The sequence below is a fragment of the Amblyomma maculatum genome, chromosome 8 (genome assembly GCF_055883805.1).
Source record: "Amblyomma maculatum isolate TAMU_Amacu chromosome 8, ASM5588380v1, whole genome shotgun sequence".
NCBI classification, from domain to species: domain Eukaryota; kingdom Metazoa; phylum Arthropoda; class Arachnida; order Ixodida; family Ixodidae; genus Amblyomma; species Amblyomma maculatum.
This window is the reverse complement of record NC_139351.1, coordinates 641074-658793: the sequence shown is the minus strand read 5'-3', so window position 1 is coordinate 658793 and position 17720 is coordinate 641074. Positions and strand designations below refer to the sequence as shown.

The 17720-nt window shown below is 47.2% G+C and overlaps 1 protein-coding gene across 7 annotated transcripts in view; it reads left to right on the top strand.

Annotated features, from left to right (window-relative positions):
• Positions 1-17720, top strand: part of LOC146180427 (DNA-binding protein RFX2-like) — a 158142-nt gene that overhangs the window by 27896 nt on the left and 112526 nt on the right. For all 7 annotated transcript variants that reach the window (XM_084576024.1, XM_084576022.1, XM_084576020.1 and 4 more), the window contains one exon: positions 6693-6798. In XM_084576024.1, the coding sequence (XP_084432150.1) occupies positions 6693-6798 (106 nt within the window). The remainder of the gene's footprint in view (positions 1-6692; positions 6799-17720) is intronic.

Genomic DNA, 17720 nt, shown 5'->3' with positions numbered 1-17720 from the left:
ATCGAGTAATGTAGGCATGGTGCAATATGCTATCAGAGGGCTCCCATTGTGCAAGAATTGGTGCCAGTCATGTGTGCCTTGAAAGAGTTTCTTGGCACTGATTGTGAGGATTCTTTGCAGTCACCATGCCTCGTTTTCATGCTGCCTTTGTGTACAGAATTTGAGCCACAAGGGCAGCTGGGTAACACCCCTTAATTCCAAGTTGAAATAGCTCCTCTAATTCTTTCCTGCTGCATTCCGCTCCTTGTCGCACCGAGCAGGGAGTGCACAGTTTTTTGCATTATGTAGTATGTATAATGGAGGCATCCTCTGTATGCTGTTTTCACCAGTATCATGCCAATACAGTTATCAACCGATTTTTCGGACCGCTTGTTATGGTAGCTGTTGTGTTCGCGAGTGTTTTCCTGGCTGCTACGTTCCTGTGGTCGAGTCCTGGCATGACTCCCATAGGGTTCCATGCATTAGAAATCTGCTATGACGTCGTGATTTTTGGGCACCTTCCCGCATGATACGTCGTGAACTGGCTCCCCAAGCGGGCCTAGGTGACAAGTGGCCATGTTTGCTTTTAAGGCGGCCTAAAGGTACACTGAACAAATATCCAGGAATATTGAGAAAGCACCACAATTGCATTATTAAGAAATGATTACTCCAGTACGGACGCATAATTCAGGTTAGTTTTGAGCGAATGGCTGTATTTTTTACGTTTTCTGAGCGGCTGCTGGGTGGGAGGCAGCGTGCTCCCAACTGTGAGCCGGCGGGTGGGACGTCACATCAACCCTCAGCAACGTCATAGCCCCGCGATCCCGCCGCCACCGCACATGAAGTTAGTTGACCGGCTACACGCAGTGTCGGTTCCCCTGCGTCACGCCGTGCACAATTCTGCGAAGTATGGAATGCCGCATACGAGGGAGGTAGAGGGGGACGCGTAAGGAGGGCGTGTATTGCAGACAATTGTTGGCGCGCTGGGAGGGAACGCTGAATTGTGCGCAGGAATACGAGCAGAAAAAAAAAAAAAAAAAAAAATCACGCCCGTCCGTGCGTTTTGTGAGTGCCACGGGGGAAAGAAAAAACGAACAGGTGTGACCGCTCGCAATGGGGGTGGCTAGGGAGGCAGGTACTTGTGACGTGATATCCGGTCTTGTCAGAGCTTTCACAGGAGCCCGCTAGGTGCAGCGATTTGAGTAATATTCATTAAAATACTTACTCCCCGCTCATTTCTGTTCATAAAGCGGATTGTTTTGGTCACTCCCAATGCGATAGCTACCATCTGCGCTGAAAATCTCGGCGGCAATTTTTTTATTCAGTATACCTTTAAGGCATGTTTAAAGAAGAACCCATCAATTCTCTTGAGCATTACTTTTTTCAAGAGCCTTTAAAAACACAGGAACAATAGAAATTGGCCTATAGTTTGTCATCTTGTTTTTATCACTTCTCAGAAAACCAGTGCAAAAAAGATGCGGACAAGGATGAGATGACTAACACGCCCAACTTTCCACATTAATCTATCACCTCCTTTAAAAATAACAGTTATGTTTGCGTATTTCATTTGGGCAGAAAATATTCCTGATGTGAGTGACAAGTTAAAGATGTAGCTTAAGCATGGTGCTAAGAGATCTGCAACAAATTTAACTGGTTTTATTTGGAAGCCATTAAAATCAGTGTAATTTGTCGATTTTGGGTTCATTATAACGCTAAAAACTTTCTTACTGGTTGTTAGATGAAAAGCAAAAGTCTCTAAACCTACATTTGAGAGAAACTGAAGATCGTCCACTGTGGAACCATTCAGTCTAAAGCTTGTAAAGAAGTTATTGAATTTTTCTGCCAGCAAAGAGCGGGAATAGGGCAAGCCATTGATCACAAGCTGGCCCAAGTGTGTATTTTTATTATTGTTTAGAAACAATTCATTTAAAAGTTTCCAAAATGCTTTCGGACCTTTCCTGCTAGTGAGGATACGCAACTGGTAGGCAGATTTAAATCTTCGCAGTTCGCTACTTGTTGGGGTATTTTTTAAAAGCTGTTGGGTGCTCAGGGTTCCGAGTGGACATAAAACGTTTGAAGACTTATGATTCATCATTTTGACATTTACAGTTTCAGTCTGCAATGCGTACAGACTTGTGAAATCGGGCAGGTGTCACATCAGTTATACAATGATAAGCAAAACTATTAGGGTGTGCGTAACTTGGTGGGCAGCCATGTGGCACAGACACGAAAATGCCACCAATAGTACCAGCAGAAATAACGAGGGAGACAGTGTCCACTATAAAAAGGCCAATTGTACTGGATGAAGTCGGTGTTGAGGGAGACAGTGTCCACTATAAAAAGGCCAATTGTACTGGATGAAGTCGGTGTTACCTTGTGGGTGTAGTGATAAGGTTTGTAAAATCATTGGAAGCAATTGTACACAGTACAACCTCGATAATTCGAACTCGGTTAATTCGAAATCATGGATAATTCGAAGGTTTTCTGCGGTCCCGTATTTTCCAATGTAAATTTGGCCGGATAATTCGAACAGGCGGCCTGCGCCAGCCCGGTTAATTCGAAAATTTGGACTGCTATGCGGCAATGCCTGATCCATGTTTCGCCGCAAACCCGGCGAAACGACGGCCCTACGGAGCCGCGAGGCAAAGCCACATAGTTATGGTGATGATTTATAGGCGAAGCGCCCCAGCCGGAGCACTCTCTGCACAAAAATCGGTCCACAGTGCGCCTCGCGCACCGCCGAAACACGCGCCTGCAGAGGAGAAGACGTGCTTCACTGCAACACGGCGGGCATACCGGTTTTCATCACGTGACCTCGCCCCCACTCCATCCCTTGGTGTGCTTCGCCCACTCTTCCCCCGTGCCTCCGACGCTGAAAGTACGCCACCACCACCGCCGCGCCGGTCTCGCCTGCGCCATTTCTTAGTGTTGTGCGCTGTGGTTAGGGGTCGGCTACTGTGCCGTTTTTTTGGGCGGGACTGTGCAGAAGTGCTAGCTTTGTGACCGTAGCAGTGCAGAAATGCCAAAGTACAAGACTTTAACGCTGCAGCAGAAGTTCTGCTTGATCCAGAAAGCAGGCAAGAGCGCTTGTACGAAGACCGAGTTGGCCAAAAGGCATGGTGTGCCCCTCTCGACGTTGTCCACAATATTGAGCAACAAGTCAAAAATACTAGAGGCTTACGGCAAGACCTATTCTTCGAAGCGGTCACGAGTGCGGGCTCCCACGTATCAAGATGTGGAAGCTGCTCTGCTTCGCTGGCTGCAGAAAGCAAACGCTGCCCACCTTCCCGTCAATGGAACGCTACTGCGGGAGAAGGCCAATGACCTAGCTCTACAACTTGGGCACGAGGAATTTAAGTGCAGCAATAGATGGTTTTGCCGTTTTAAAGAACTTTGCTACGACAATGGCAAGGAGTACTCCATCGACCTCCTCGGAGCCATATGCCTCATGGTGTACGCTTGGAAACAAGTGGAGCCCACATTGATCAGGCGGTGTTTTGAACACGCTGGTTTTTCCAGTGAAAGCACTGTTGATGCCGATGCAGACCACCCATGTACTACTACTCTTGACGAAGAAGGAGCAGAGTATTGCGACCGCATCAATGCGCTCTGCGCAGAGGATGAGTCCAACGCAGTCGGCTTCGCCGAGTATGTCAACATTGAGAGCGAAGAGCAGACTGGCTACTCTGACTTGGAGAGTGAGATCACTGCTGGTACGAACATGCGCGATGACAGCGACGATAACGACGACGACACCGACGAGCCTCCCCGAGCACCTGCTCTTGGTGAAGTTATCGGATCGCTGAACGTTATCCGCAGTTTTGTTGAGTGCCGCGGTGGAAGTTCAGAGATGTTTCGTCTATTTGACCAACTCGAAAGCATGACCTTAGGAGCCGCAAACTACCGGACGCGGCAAACCAGCATCTCTGATTACTTTCAGTAGTAATTCAAAATATGCCGAATAAAGGTAACACGTTCCTGCAACGAATTTTTTTGCCTAAGTCTTATTTCTTGGTGTGTTCGGTTAATTCGAAAACCCGCTTAATTCGAAGATTTCTCGCGGTCCCGATGACTTCGAATTAACGAGGTTGTACTGTAATTCAACTGGCGATTTGTACTAGAAGGTTCGAGTGTATTGATGTTGAGGTCACCACCAATAATAGCAGAGTATTCAACTTCAGAGATAAAATCAAGAAATTTGTCAAGATGTGTTAAGAACTTATCTGGGTCACCTGATGGCGGCCTGTAAACAACAGAAACCATTTTGTCCGCAATCTTCAGCACGATCGAGCATTTCACAGTCATAAGAGAGAACTCGGGTAATACTTTGCTATTAAGGCCGGCAACACCCCCTATACGAGAAGGGCGATTCAGGAAACAAGGATTATATCCGGGCAGTTTCAGAAAAGTCAGCAACAGCATCAAAATTGTGCTGCAGACTATTGACAAAATATGAGAAGTCATCAAACTCGTTATGTAAAGTTCGGACATTAATATGTAGGGGAGAGAAATTATTTAGGTCGAGGCAACCATTTACTTGATGTAGAAGTAGTAATTTGTGTACTTGATTTCATATTTCATTTTGCGGCGAGTTATTGGGCTAGCAGAGCAAGGTCACTCTCTGACTGGATGGCAAAGGCGGAGTCCCCTTCCTTCCTTTTAAGCCTGTGGCGGCCATTATCAACGGTGGCTATGAGCCTAGAGACATTGTAAATGCCGACGAAGCGGGCCTCTCTTTCAAGGCGCAGTCATCAAAGATGCCGACGCTTACCATGGTGGGAAAAGGAATGCCTCACCATGCTGTTGTGCTGCAACTTGGACAGCTCTGAGATGATAAAGCCGGGGATTATCGAAAAATTTCGCAACCCTCGTTGCCTGAAAAATATCCAGTACCTGCCCTGCCACTACAAAAATTACAAAATTACAGTAAGGCATGGATGGTGGGTGCAATTTTTGAAGAATTTCTGTTGTACATCGACTCAAAGATAAGCTGTCAAAACAAAAAAGTCCTTTTTTTTTTTTTTTTTTTTTTGAACTTTGCTTCGTGCTTCCAAAGGATACCACGTCACTACAGAACATCAAGGTGGTGTACCTTTTGCCCAACATGACAATCCACCTTCAACCCTTGGATGCTGGCATGCATCATCAAAAACATGAAGCACTTTTAGAAAGTGCATCATGAAGTGGTCCCTTGCCTATGGGGAATGTGGGCAGCAGCCGACTGGCACTAAAATTTTGGATGCCACGCACTATTCGGCTCTGTCAATGTTGCAATGGCCAAAAACTGTTTCGAAAAGTGTGTGGCAGTGCGGACTGCACACAAGACTCTGGAACTGTGGAGCACTGATCCATGGAGGAGTACAAAGAACTCGACATGGGTATGGAGTCCGTTGGTGCGAACAGGGTCGCATAAAGCGATTACGGTTCTGTTGACGATGCCTTTCCCACTTCAGCTTTTGACCGTTGACCAGATTGTGGCCAAGTGTGTTGATGAGAACAGTGGCTACAAAGAAGAAGAGGCTGCTTCCAGAGCCAACCTTTACGTCAGCTGCAGCTCATTACACATTCTGAGGAGATATGTTCGAGACAATCGCGAGAGCCGTACGGCAGTGCAAGTGCTTGAAAAGCATGTTGGACTTGCTGGGCGTGAGAAAATGTGGCAGACAACTCTGCTCGATTTTTTTCAGTGCTAGCGCTGCAATAAAAGTGTTCAGTTACCTGCACCTGTCATTTTTCAATTTGTCCTATTTCCCGGCTCCTACAGTTTTAATTTTTTTTCACGGACGCATGAAAAACGTATCAGCGGGTTTCTACTGTAGTCAGACTGCCACATCACCATCACATGCTTCATAGAGCCAGTGTATAACACCGACGAAAATTTCAGATGTTTGAAACTTTTCTCGTTCGATTTTTGGACTTCTTCTTTGATGAAGGTGGGTCGGCAATGGAGCTCTGCCCCATGGAGGATGGGCCAGTCAGCACAACTGTGCTTCTGTCACATGATGATGCGTCACGACTTGCTTGCAGCTGTGAATAAGAGAGCCAGCAGCTTGGGTTGCTGTGGCATGAGTGTGAGGAAAAAAAATTGTGCGTTTGTCTAGTGCTCCAAAAAGTGCTCTCTGCCAACTAAGACTCTGGATTTACCTCATTTTGCAATGCACAGTGTGTCCCAACTAAACACTGCTGCCATGGGAGAAAGAAAAAGCCACTGATGCAGTCGCATGGGAGCGGCGATTTGCCAGTGTCCTCTTTGAACATCGCACCACTTTGAGCGTTTTTGCACTTTCCTGCAGAAACAGATTGGCCATTTGTGCAAGCTGCTTTATAAATAAAGTCATGTTTTTAGTGTGCATTCATTTTGTTGGCCTGGACAGTTTTTTGGCCTCCGGAAGGTCCGGAAAATGGGTCGGAGACTGTATGTTTTAAAACGAATGGCCATCTCTTGAAGGGGGTATTCACACTGTTACCCTGTATTAGTGTAAGCCCCTGCAGTGGGTGGTGGCATGCTTTAAGTGTGTTTGCTGGGCATTGGTTGCATTTTCTACTGGGGTCGAATTTGCTTATATTCCAGTGTGTTGTGAAATGTGGTTAGCGCCTTTGAAATGTTTGCATTTTCTCAGGGATATTACTTCAGTGGCAAAAAGGATAAAAGGCTTTTCTATAGAAAATTCGTTTTGTCCTTGTGATGCAAATGTTTCTCTCCTTGTGTGCAGGACGGGTTATCCTGTGTACAGCGTCACGGACGGTGGGGCGATGTACACCCCTGGCAATGCTGCCTATTACAGCACCGCCAGCGGTACTGCGGTCACCTATTCGCAGGTGATTAACCCTCCTCCTGATCCCTTTTTTTGATAACAGTGCCTGCCCTGGGGTGTGTTCTTTGGCAGAGTAAAAACAGACACTTGTTTTGTTTACGGGGATAACAAAAAGGGTTCTACTTAAGTTGACAACGCAGAGAGTTATAGAACAGAAAATGGTAGGCATAGCTTTAAGAGACAGGAAATGTGCAGAGTGGATCAGAGAAATAACTCGAGTTGATGACATTCTAGTGGAAATCAAGTAGAAATAGGCATGAGCAGGACATGTAGTGTGCAGAGAGGACAACCGATTGTCGCTTAGGGTAACAAATTGGATTCCAAAGGAAGGAAAGTGTAACAGGGGGCGGCAGAAAGTTGGGCGGGCAGATGAGGTTAAGAAGTTTGTAGGGGTCAAGTGGGTGCAGCTAGCACAGGACCGGGACTCAGTTTTTACACGTCAACTGGGGAGGATCATGACAACAAGGGTGATGTAGAACCTACGTCACGGCTACGTATTGCCAATCTGATCCTCCCTGCCCTCTCAATACGTTTTTTCTTTTTGAACTTTTTCCCTGCCACTTTGAGAACCGGGTGGGGACGCATCTTTGCCCACTGCACACTTTCCTTTAGCGATCTTTTTTTGGTCACTAGCAACTGGCGCTCCGGTGCTGGGGGCTGTGGTTCTTCTGCATGCTATTTTGGTTTTCCTTTACTTTTTCCCTCCTTTCTTAACTGCCGCAGATGGGCAGCCTTGAGACTCGGGGGTATCACTCTCTTCATCCCTCCCCCTAAAGATACTTTGCTACTGCTTCATTTCAGAAACTCGCCTTGACGACCTGCCATTGTAAATGAAAAGAGGAAAAGCAAAAAGCAAGTAAGCACATAGGTGTGCCACCTCCTCGAGCTGTGCTCGCTTGATTTCTGACACTGCTCTTCGCGCGTGGTACTTTGTACACTCAGTATGAAAGGGAACTATCAGTTTGCGCAAAAAGGCAGTTTGTTTTTTCTCTACTGACGTCGAAAATTATTTTTGGGCATTACATATGCCAAAATTAATTCGTCAGTAAAACAGGAAGAAAAGTAAGCTTGGCACATAGAATGAGGAAGTAACAATTAAATTGGCATATTTTAACGTGGAATGCAATGAAATTCAAAGCGGACCAGTGAAAATAAAATGGTCGATTCGATGAAATATTTGTTCACGTTTCATTCCATGTATTAGAGCGAAAAGTCCGAGCCCAGGCCCAGGTAGTGGAGAGGAGGGGCAGGCCACGCAGTGGCTGTCATGAAAAGAATGTAAAAATGAAAATAACTAACAATGACTCAGCGAAGAGCGAGTCAAAGTTCCTGGGCGGCTTTTCAGCAAATTTGAGTGATGAAACAATGAGAAATGAAGTGCATGAAAGTACACAAGGAGATACGAATAGAGAATAAGAAGGGTAATGCTAATTAAGCATTCACCGCTCCCTTACCTTTTTTTTTTTTTTTCTTTTCGCCACCAAGCTTCCCATCTGGAGTTGGGGGAATAAGCTTTTGCCCACTAAAGCCACCTGCTGAGTTATGACTTTGCGCCATCTTACCTTGCCTAGTATGAACAAGTTTGAGTTATTCGATGTGTACGTGCTGAGCCGCACGCGCCAGGATGAGTGTGAGCAAGCCAGCACAGCTCGCTAATTCTGTGCAGATCAGTGAAATAAGGATATGCAATCCACAAAAAACAGAGAGTGAGCTTTTCAGCACGTGCACAGCACCTCCGAAACCTCTTCTCCAATAAGCATGCGCAAAAAAGAGGGAGGAGGGGAGGGAAGTAAAGAAAATACATTTGAACAATGAGTGCAATCAAGAGTTCGAAGAAACATCGTCTGGTTAGGTGGTGACATAAAGAAAATTATAGGGTCACTGACAAAGTCAAAGTTTAATGAAAACTCATTAAACTTTGAATTGGTCAGTGATCCTATAATTTTCTTTATAACAATGAGTGTGCAGCCATCACGAACGCCAGGCGACCACTCCCCCATTCACCTCATCCGGTCTCAGAAAGGCAAGGAAAAGAAGTTCAAAAGAAAAAGCCTGCAGAGAGGGCAAGGATGCGCACACTCCCCTATTCATGCCTCCGGGTCGTCAGACAGGCGGGGCAAAAAATTAAAAAATACAAAGCCTGCTGAGAGGGCAAGGAGAGCCAGGATTGTAGCCGTAATGTTGGTTCTACATCGCCCTTGTTGTCACGTGATCCTTCCCAGTAGATGTGCGAAGATTGAGTCCCCATGGGGCTGACTGGAGGATTATAGGAGATGCCCTGCAGGGGGTTGATGATGATGATGACATTAGTGGGGAAGAGCCCAGGTGAGAATGGCCACACCGCGATGTCTGTGCAAGGTTGCTTCTCACCAGCAGCCAAAGACTCGCCATTTTAGAATCGCACATGTCCTCTTCTGTTGTGAACCAGCAAATTGAACCTGCAACCATGCAGAACCAGCTGCGGGGGGGACAAGGATTGGGTGCTTGTCGTTTTCACGAATTTTGCATTTTTGTACACCCATTGTTATATGGTTAAGGTTTACGGTTATGGTTATGGTTCAAGCAATGAAGCAAAATGCTGTAAGCGGGAACACATTAGTTGTTAGGCAGTTGCATGCTACACATTATGCATACTATATTTTTGTGGGAAAATCACGAACCTGGCCAAATAAATGTTTAAAAGAGCTTGCCTTGAGCACTTTATTCAATAGTGCCATTATTGAATAATGGAACTTGAAAACAAAACTTTATCTATTTGAAATGAAAATGTTAAGGTTGTGGAAATATTAGAAAATTTCTAATATTGAAGCGAATAATACGGCATTTGATTGAGGCATTGAAGTGCATAGCACTACTCTAAAGCTCTGAATATTTTTGAATAGTATTTCACTTCAGGAAAGTAAACATTTGGAGGTTCATGGCCTTAAAGGGACTACAAAATGACTAAATTGAGGTAAAGCAAATCGGTCGAGAGATAGGTACTCCCTCACAAGTCAATTCATTTTTCAGCTAGCTTCATTAACACCAGAGATTAAAAATGCCGCTCCTCCTAACTGATTACTCTGAGACATCAGAAAGAAACGAAGGCAGCTCGAGAACTCTGCCCCGCCCATGAAACATCATCGGGTTAAACTCGGTTCGCAGGCTTCTGGTTGTCGTGCCTGTTTTCCTGAGCGTCACCCATGCATTCATAGGTCTCTGCCTTTTCCTTCCCGTCTGCATTTACATAGCTTTCAACCTTGTCTCATGTCTTCCTCGGCTGCCGGTTTCTTCAGTTTCTTGACTTTTCGGAATTGTGTGCGACAGCAACTTGAACGACTCGGATCATTCGCGAACGCATGCCTGCACACACACACACCGGCGGCCGCCGCGGAGAAGCACTTCTCTTCATATGCCCGTCTCATTCAGCACAAATTAGCATGAATCCCTGTCGAGTACGGCTTTCTACAACCCCTTCTTTCTCTCACACTGCCGGTCAGCCTCTCATGTCTTTGGTACCATCTTCTGTGCTTTGACCGACGGCGGCCGGTCTCCTCGGCAAGTTGATGCGATAGAAACGACTCTGTATAAATGCTGGCAGACGAGCATGCGCGTTACATGCCTGCAAACATGCCATTTTCGTTTTTAGCCAGAACGAGCGCTTTCATGGTTGTCGCGAGAGGCATCTCTTGTTTTGCATAACGGATAGAATGTACGCATATCATTGGCATGAGCATGGACTGATCATTTCAAGAGATCGCTAGAGAGCTAATATCCGATTACATATGAGCACAAATTTCTCGTTCGCAAATTTTCAGAATTGAGATTAACAAAAGGGTAGTGTAGTGTTTCTTATATTTTTATTAAGTTCTTTCGCACATCGTTTAGGAAGTGCACGCGCATTTTATCTCATGTATGCATCATACGAGCCAGAATCGATGGCGCAAAACATCAGCACAGCAGCTCTACACATGCAGTTCGGCAGCGCAGGTTGTCACCGATTTCCGAAGCTACACGCAGGAATCGCGCACAGGAGCACGTGAGTGACTATGCTAGAAAGGCAGTGAAGTGGCCGATTCCAAAACACCGTCCGCCGTGGCTTCAGTGCCAAACAACCAAGGCCTAGCGACGACCAGAGAGCAGCGCACGGCTGGAGTGCTGTCGGTCGCAGCACTCGCGGGCAGCATCCAGTGCTGCACTTAACTGGTGCGAATTTGTGTACTTTTGCGATGCAGCTGTGGAAGACCTTTTTGATGCATGTTCCAATAATTATCAGCACGCCGCGCAAATGATTGATGCTGCAAAGACTAGACGGGACTTGAGTACGCTGTTGCTGCGCTGTTTCTCGGTACATGAAGGTCGATGCCGCCTATTTTATGTGCTGTTCCTGAAAAGTGATCTAAAGCAAAAGAGTACAGTTGGTACGGCGTTGAATCAGACCAGCTCGTGCGCTTTTCTTAGTCTGGCGCCGACACGAGTGCTGAGCGTGGTTCACGCATGCAGCACTCGAGCAGACGACTTTCGCAGCTACCAGAAGTATGTCCGTGCCGTAGTGGCCATCTCAGCTGCAGTCAATGGCAGCCTGTCACACTCTGTAGTTGTGACGTATGTACTCACGGCAGAATAGTTCCAAATCTTCACGCTATGCGAGAGCCAATGAGCTCGCAAATTTAAAAAAAACGCTGTTTTTAAACATCAATATTAAATTGCTGGCTTTTTTCCAAAGAGTTGTACTTTGGCGAATGCTCGGAAGCATTCCAAATGTGGTAGCCATTTCATAGTCCCTTTAAGAGACCGCTGTACGATGTGGCAACCACATCCAAAACTGGGCCTTGGACGGCTCCACGGTTTACGGCACACTGTGCATGAGCACATGCGTAAAGCTGAGATACAAAAGAGAGCGTGCCGCGGCAGGATCTGCATTGCGCGTTCGCCGCACAGAAGGTCAGAGAGAGAAGAAGATGGCGAAAAAGGTAATAACAAAGAAGCTGAGATAACTACCGAGGCGTTGGCTGTGAGGATTAGCTGGAAACAAATATGGAAGCCCTTGATCTGTACATGAAACTAAGAGGAGAATAAAACTGCAATCAAAGCCATTTTCTTGTGGTCATGATGCAGGGGCACAATTTCCCTCTACTTGTACCTTTTCGCATGGTTAAGCGCTAGTACTCACCACAGAAGAATACAGTTTAAACTAGGCATGTCTGGTGGTGTGAGAGGGTGTGCCGACTCATGCCAACATTGTGGCTCCATCTGGAGCTACGCGAAATTATTCTAGATTTGGGCAGTCACTGTGCGGGTAACAATTGAGGTGCCTTCATTGACGTCTTCCGACTTTCGCCTAACAGGCAATTTATGCTAAAGCCTCCACCTCTCTGGCAGAGCTACAAAAGCGCGATCACATGCGCAGTGCATTCGCATGACCTTACTCAACGCACCTTAAATTTCAGTCACGTCTGTACGCCCAACTCTGTGGGATGCATGGCCCGGGGTCGTGCAGGTTTGCATTGTAAATCATGTCCAAGAAATATCTCTGCCTTGTATATCTAAATTCGGCTTTGTGCAAAGAATCTTACACTAAGCGCTCCAGGCTATGGTGCTTAGTTCGTTTTGCTGCCTTTCGAACATTAATGCAAACTTGAAAACAGTTATTTTTATTCTGCTTAATTCAGCAAACATATTTCGGAAAATGTTAACAAATTCTGTTTGTTAACTGCTAAATTTGCAGTCTCGAAACTATTTCAAAAAAATATTTGTTGGCTTTGTATTTGCTTAGAACTTAAAATTGACTATTCACACATTGCTAGAAAACTGTCAAGAAATTTCCTGGTCTCTACGAGGGTAGAACGAGAGAAAGAACATGGCTACACGACATGAAAGGGCACTGAACAAGGGTTGCCATAAAAGTGAGTGTAACACTTGCTCAGTGAGATTCCCGTCCTTCTCAAGAAGTGCTGTACTAAACTGTTTTCTGTGTGCTGCCAACTGGGTTTAGCACAAGCCTGTGCATCTTACATTTTGAGGGATTCCTTTTTCTCTTCATTCCTGTGAGCGAAATTGGAAAAAATGGTTTCACTTTCATTGCCTCACTCAGCAGGGCTGTCAGCAGTGTGTTGTATAGCAGAATAATGCCGTTTCTTGAGAACACATTTTGCTCTCCACTTCCTCTCTCTTTGGAACTTTGCAATTCCTCACTTATTGCAAAAAGGCTCGGTCAGTGGTCAAAAATCAGCAAGCATGAAGCAACTGTGTGAAATGGGAGGCCACATTATAGATGCCTGTTGGTGGGGGTTAGTAGTCACTCAAATTGGTTTTCACTTGCAGGTTGTGCATTAATTTCAAACGCACTGCTATTGACTTTGGATATGTTCTTTATTTTGTCTTTTTGTCTGAGGAGCTGTGGCAAGCTGTTTTGTTTTCTTTAACCGCAAGTCTTGGCTGCTCAATTATTGCCGTGTTTTCTTGTTTTTTGTTTTGTCGGAGGTTTCTGTTTTATTTTGTGTTTTGACAGGGAGCACTGCAATTGTGTTAAAGTAAAAGCAGCTGTACCTGCAAGCAAAGAAAAAAACCTTCCTGTGTACGCATTTTTTTGCTGTAGTTTCCTGTCGGCATTTGTTGTGGAAAGTTGTTCATGGCCATATTTGCTGCTAGTTGTGTTACCATAAATGGACTTCTCAAGAATGCAGTCAAACCTCATTGATGCTTTCCCATTTCGTAGGCTCCGGACTGGCCAGTACAGATGCCCCACAAATACAGTCGAACCCGGTTATATCGAACCCGGATATATCGAACTCACGAAATGTCCCCTTGAAAATCCCATGTTAAAGTATAGGAAAGCCGCGTCATATATCGAACTCAATTTCACCGGTCGTTCGATATATCGAACTCCGCACCACGCCCTGGAAAGTGTGCCTTCCCCAAAGACGATCGCATCACCCTTGGTCGTTTGCCGCATGACGTTTTCAAGCCACGCGCGGAAGGAATGAGAGGCGACGGCTGGTCTTTGCAGCGCTGCGCCCATTCCCCAAAGGCGCGCGCATCTGCAGTTGTTTCCCGCGCGCCAACACATGACGTTTGCTAGCCATGTGCGTGGGTGTGCCCATTCTTTTGCCGAGCTATCTCTCTCCTTCAGCACGCGCAACGCATGCGCCAAGCTAGCTCAGCCCGTTTTCAGACAGACGTCGGACGCTTTCTCCAGCGTGTGTTGCGAACCCCCTGCATGCGGCGGCGGACGTGGCTATGGCGCCTGCGGATGTTAAGAAGCGGCAGCTCTCTCTGTTTCTTTCTCTTTTTTTTTTGCGACAGTCTTCCTTTCTTATCGTTGTGCTGTACGCACGGCGTAGCGTAAGATATGGCGGCTGCAAACGTTAAGAAGTGGCAGTTTTTTTTTTTCTTTTTTTTTTTATCGTTTATCCTTGCATGTATGAATCAGCGAAAGCACACGGTCAGCTGCTGCTATCATGACGCCCGCCCGAAGCGCGGTGTGATAAATCGAACCAGGCTTGTGCAATCAAGCCATCACGGGCACTTTGCCAAGTTCGCTCCCCGCCACCGCAGGAGCTATAAAAAGATAAACGCTAGCCCTGACGTTATCGCTGCGCAGCATCTTGGCACGCTGCCAATGAGCTGTGGATGAGACGACCGAAACGGACTGACGCGCGCCATCGACATGCAAGTGAAAATGCTCGGATTTCTGCCGCCGCGGCGACACAGAAACCTTGTTTTGAGCTGCCGCTGTGGCTCGAGTGGCAAGTTTGAAAATTTTCGCTCTGTCGCTGCCGCTCGTCGCTGAGATCGCCCAGTCGCTTGCATGTGAGCGAGCTGGTCTTAACGCATTTTTTTTTTTTTTTCAAATTCTTGGGTGCAAAGTGGAGGGTGGGTTCATTATGCGAGTGGGTTGATTACGCGACAAATACGGTATCGTTTTTTCGCATCGTAAGTGCCGTCACAAGCCGATTTTTGTATATCGAATTATCGATATATCGAACTATTTCGCGATCCCCTTCGAGTTCGATATATCCGGGTTCGACTGTACAGTAAAACCTCGTTGATTCATTTTTTCTTTAATAAGTGGGAAAGAAATGTATTATTCGAGAAAACATATAATTCAAACTGCCTGATTTTGAAAAACTCTTGAATGGGGTACAAAGGCATTTAGAATTGACACTTTTACTGCATAAAAGTATAAATCACCGTATAGACATCTAGTACTCTCGCAGCATTCAGTGTGTATTTGTGTTGACCTAAGCACGAAATATTTAGCAACAAATCCGGTTCGTAGAAGGCAATGATCGCTTCCTTGAGAGTTTCCAGGTGCTTTGCCCCCTTACACCAGTGACATGTATCATTACGAGGGCTTACAGATGGCTGTGTTGTCCTCCAGTATGCGAGCGAATAGTTACGAAATGGTTGGCTTTCTGTGATGTTTTGCACAGGAAAGCAACTGTGTTAGATGAGTGGCGGTGATCAGTTTTTCATGTCGCGAGCAATAGTTAGCACATTTAATCGCAAAACGTATTGCTGTTGAACCTGGATATATCGAACTCAAAGGGGATCACAAAATAGTTCAATATATTGATAAATAGATACACAGAAAGCGGGTTGAGATTAAGCTTACGATCGTGAAAAATGATACCGTATTTGTTGTGTAATCAACCTACCCGCATAATGAACCCACCCTCCCATTTTTGCCCTCGAGAATTACAAAAAAAAGAAGCTGTAGTAATCCCGATCGCTATCAGCTCGCGCGCCAACCCGAAGAGGTAGACGAAGTGGAGCCGGAGCCTTGTTGGCACTGCCCTGTTGATTAGAACGCTACCCCCGTCGCTTTGGTTTGCGGACGTTGCTTGCGGTCTTGGTGCTCCAATAAACCCCTTACACTTGGTGGAGGTTCGGTCGTCGCCCCAGTCCTCCTCGCAAATTTCACCCTGGAACTTCGGAACCGCACGCTACCACCTTCGGTCACAACCATGCAGGACGCTCCCAGCCAACCATCAACGCCCATCCCTGCCACTCCTGCCACCATCTTCTGTCCCGGGGCACAACGCCCCCGTGACCCACCTTTCTTCAGTGGTACCGACGACCACGACGTTGACGACTGGCTGGCCTCTTTCGAGCGCGTCAGCACTTACAATCGCTGGGACGATTCCATCAAACTGAGCAACGTCTTCTTCTACCTCACGGACGTGGCGAATCTGTGGTTTCGAAACCACGAAGCCGATCTTCCGACGTGGTCTGTCTTCAAGAAGAACTTCGCGGATGTCTTCGGCCGTCCTGCAGTACGTAAACTCGCGCGCCGAACAACGCCTCCATGCACGGCTTCAACGTCCCGAAGAAACGTTTACTAGCTACATTGAGGACGTGGTTGACCTCTGCAAGCGGGTCAATCCGTCCATGCCCGAGCCCGAAAGAGTCACACATGTTCTAAAAGGCCTCACTGATGATGCGTACTATATGATGTCGGCCAGAGACCCTACTTCCGTATCCGACATTATAACACTGTGCCAGAGGTTTGACGAGCTACGAAAGCAACGTGCTTCTACGCGGCGGGCTGCCACACCTGCCGGCATTGCTGGCTTGGCACTGGCTACGCCGTCTGCGGAACAGTCTCAATTTATGCAGAATATCAAAGACTTCATCCGCGAAGAAGTTGCACGCCAGCTGTCCCTCCTCCACCCAGTTCAGCCGACCGTCTGCACTTCGCAATTAGCGCCGGCCAACGCGCCATCCATCTCGCCAGCTATCCGCCAAGTTATCGAGGAGAAAGTCGCCGAAGCGCTGCCTTCTAGTGTTCCCATCGCTCCTGTGCAAGCACCACTCACTTACGCTCAAGTAACCGCTGGAACGCGCGGTCCGCTTCCAACATCGTCGTACCAGAACGGCCCTACATTTTATGCTCCACCTCGTTTCATGGCCCCTCAGTCTCAGATCCCTCGACCGCGACACCGCATTACGAACCCATGGCGAACCGCCGACAATCGCCCAATTTGCTATGCTTGCGGGCTCCCGGGTCACGTCGCTCGCCTTTGCCGTCAGCGCCCGCTTCATCCTGAGAACACAGTCCGTCAGTACCACTACGATCCCGAGCCGCCCTTGAGCAACGTCTCTTCTGGATCGTCTCCACCTCGGGCTCAGTACTCGACACGCCGTTCGCCTTCGCCTCGCCGATGTTCCATTTCGCCAATGGTCCGGCGACAGGGCCCTACGCAAGGGGAAAACTGAATGCCGCAGTTCCGGAGGCAAGAACTGCGCGTTTGACGAACTCGTTAAGTCCTCCGCCTTCTCCCGCCAACGTCATTGAAGTGTTCGTAGAAGGTTTTCCCGTTCTTGCGCTGGTGGATACAGGTGCTGCCGTTTCTGTAATTAGTGATGCCCTTCGCCGCAAAATTCGCAAGGTCACGGCGCCGCTTTCTGCCTTTTCGCTTCGTACGGCCAGTTCAGAGCGCATCACCCCTGTGGCAGCGTGCACGGTACGAGTTTGCATCAAAGACATTACGTATCTCGTCGAGATGGTGGTGCTTTACGACTGCTCCCACGACATCATCCTCGGCTACGACTTTCTGTCAACTCACAGTGCTGTGATTGATTGTGCCCGTTCTGAAGTTGAGCTTTCCCCTGTGTGTAATGTTTCCCTGTGTGACCCGCCTGTGCGCCCTGCTAAACTCCTTGTAGCTGCAGACACCGACATTCCTCCCTTTTCTTCTGTTCTCGTTCCCCTTATTTCGACATCTGCCCTCCCTAGTCCTGTTCTCTTTACGCCCAAACTCGCCTCCGCCCACCATAACCGCCTCCTTCTTCCTTTCGCCGTTCTAACAATTTCTGATGGCAGCTGTGTCATCTATGCTTCCAACCCTTTTTCCCTGCCCGACGGCTGTTCTTCGGGGGGGTGCCTCGGCTACATTGAAGAGCTGGACCCTGATCGCACTTATATGTTCTCCGAACCTGAAG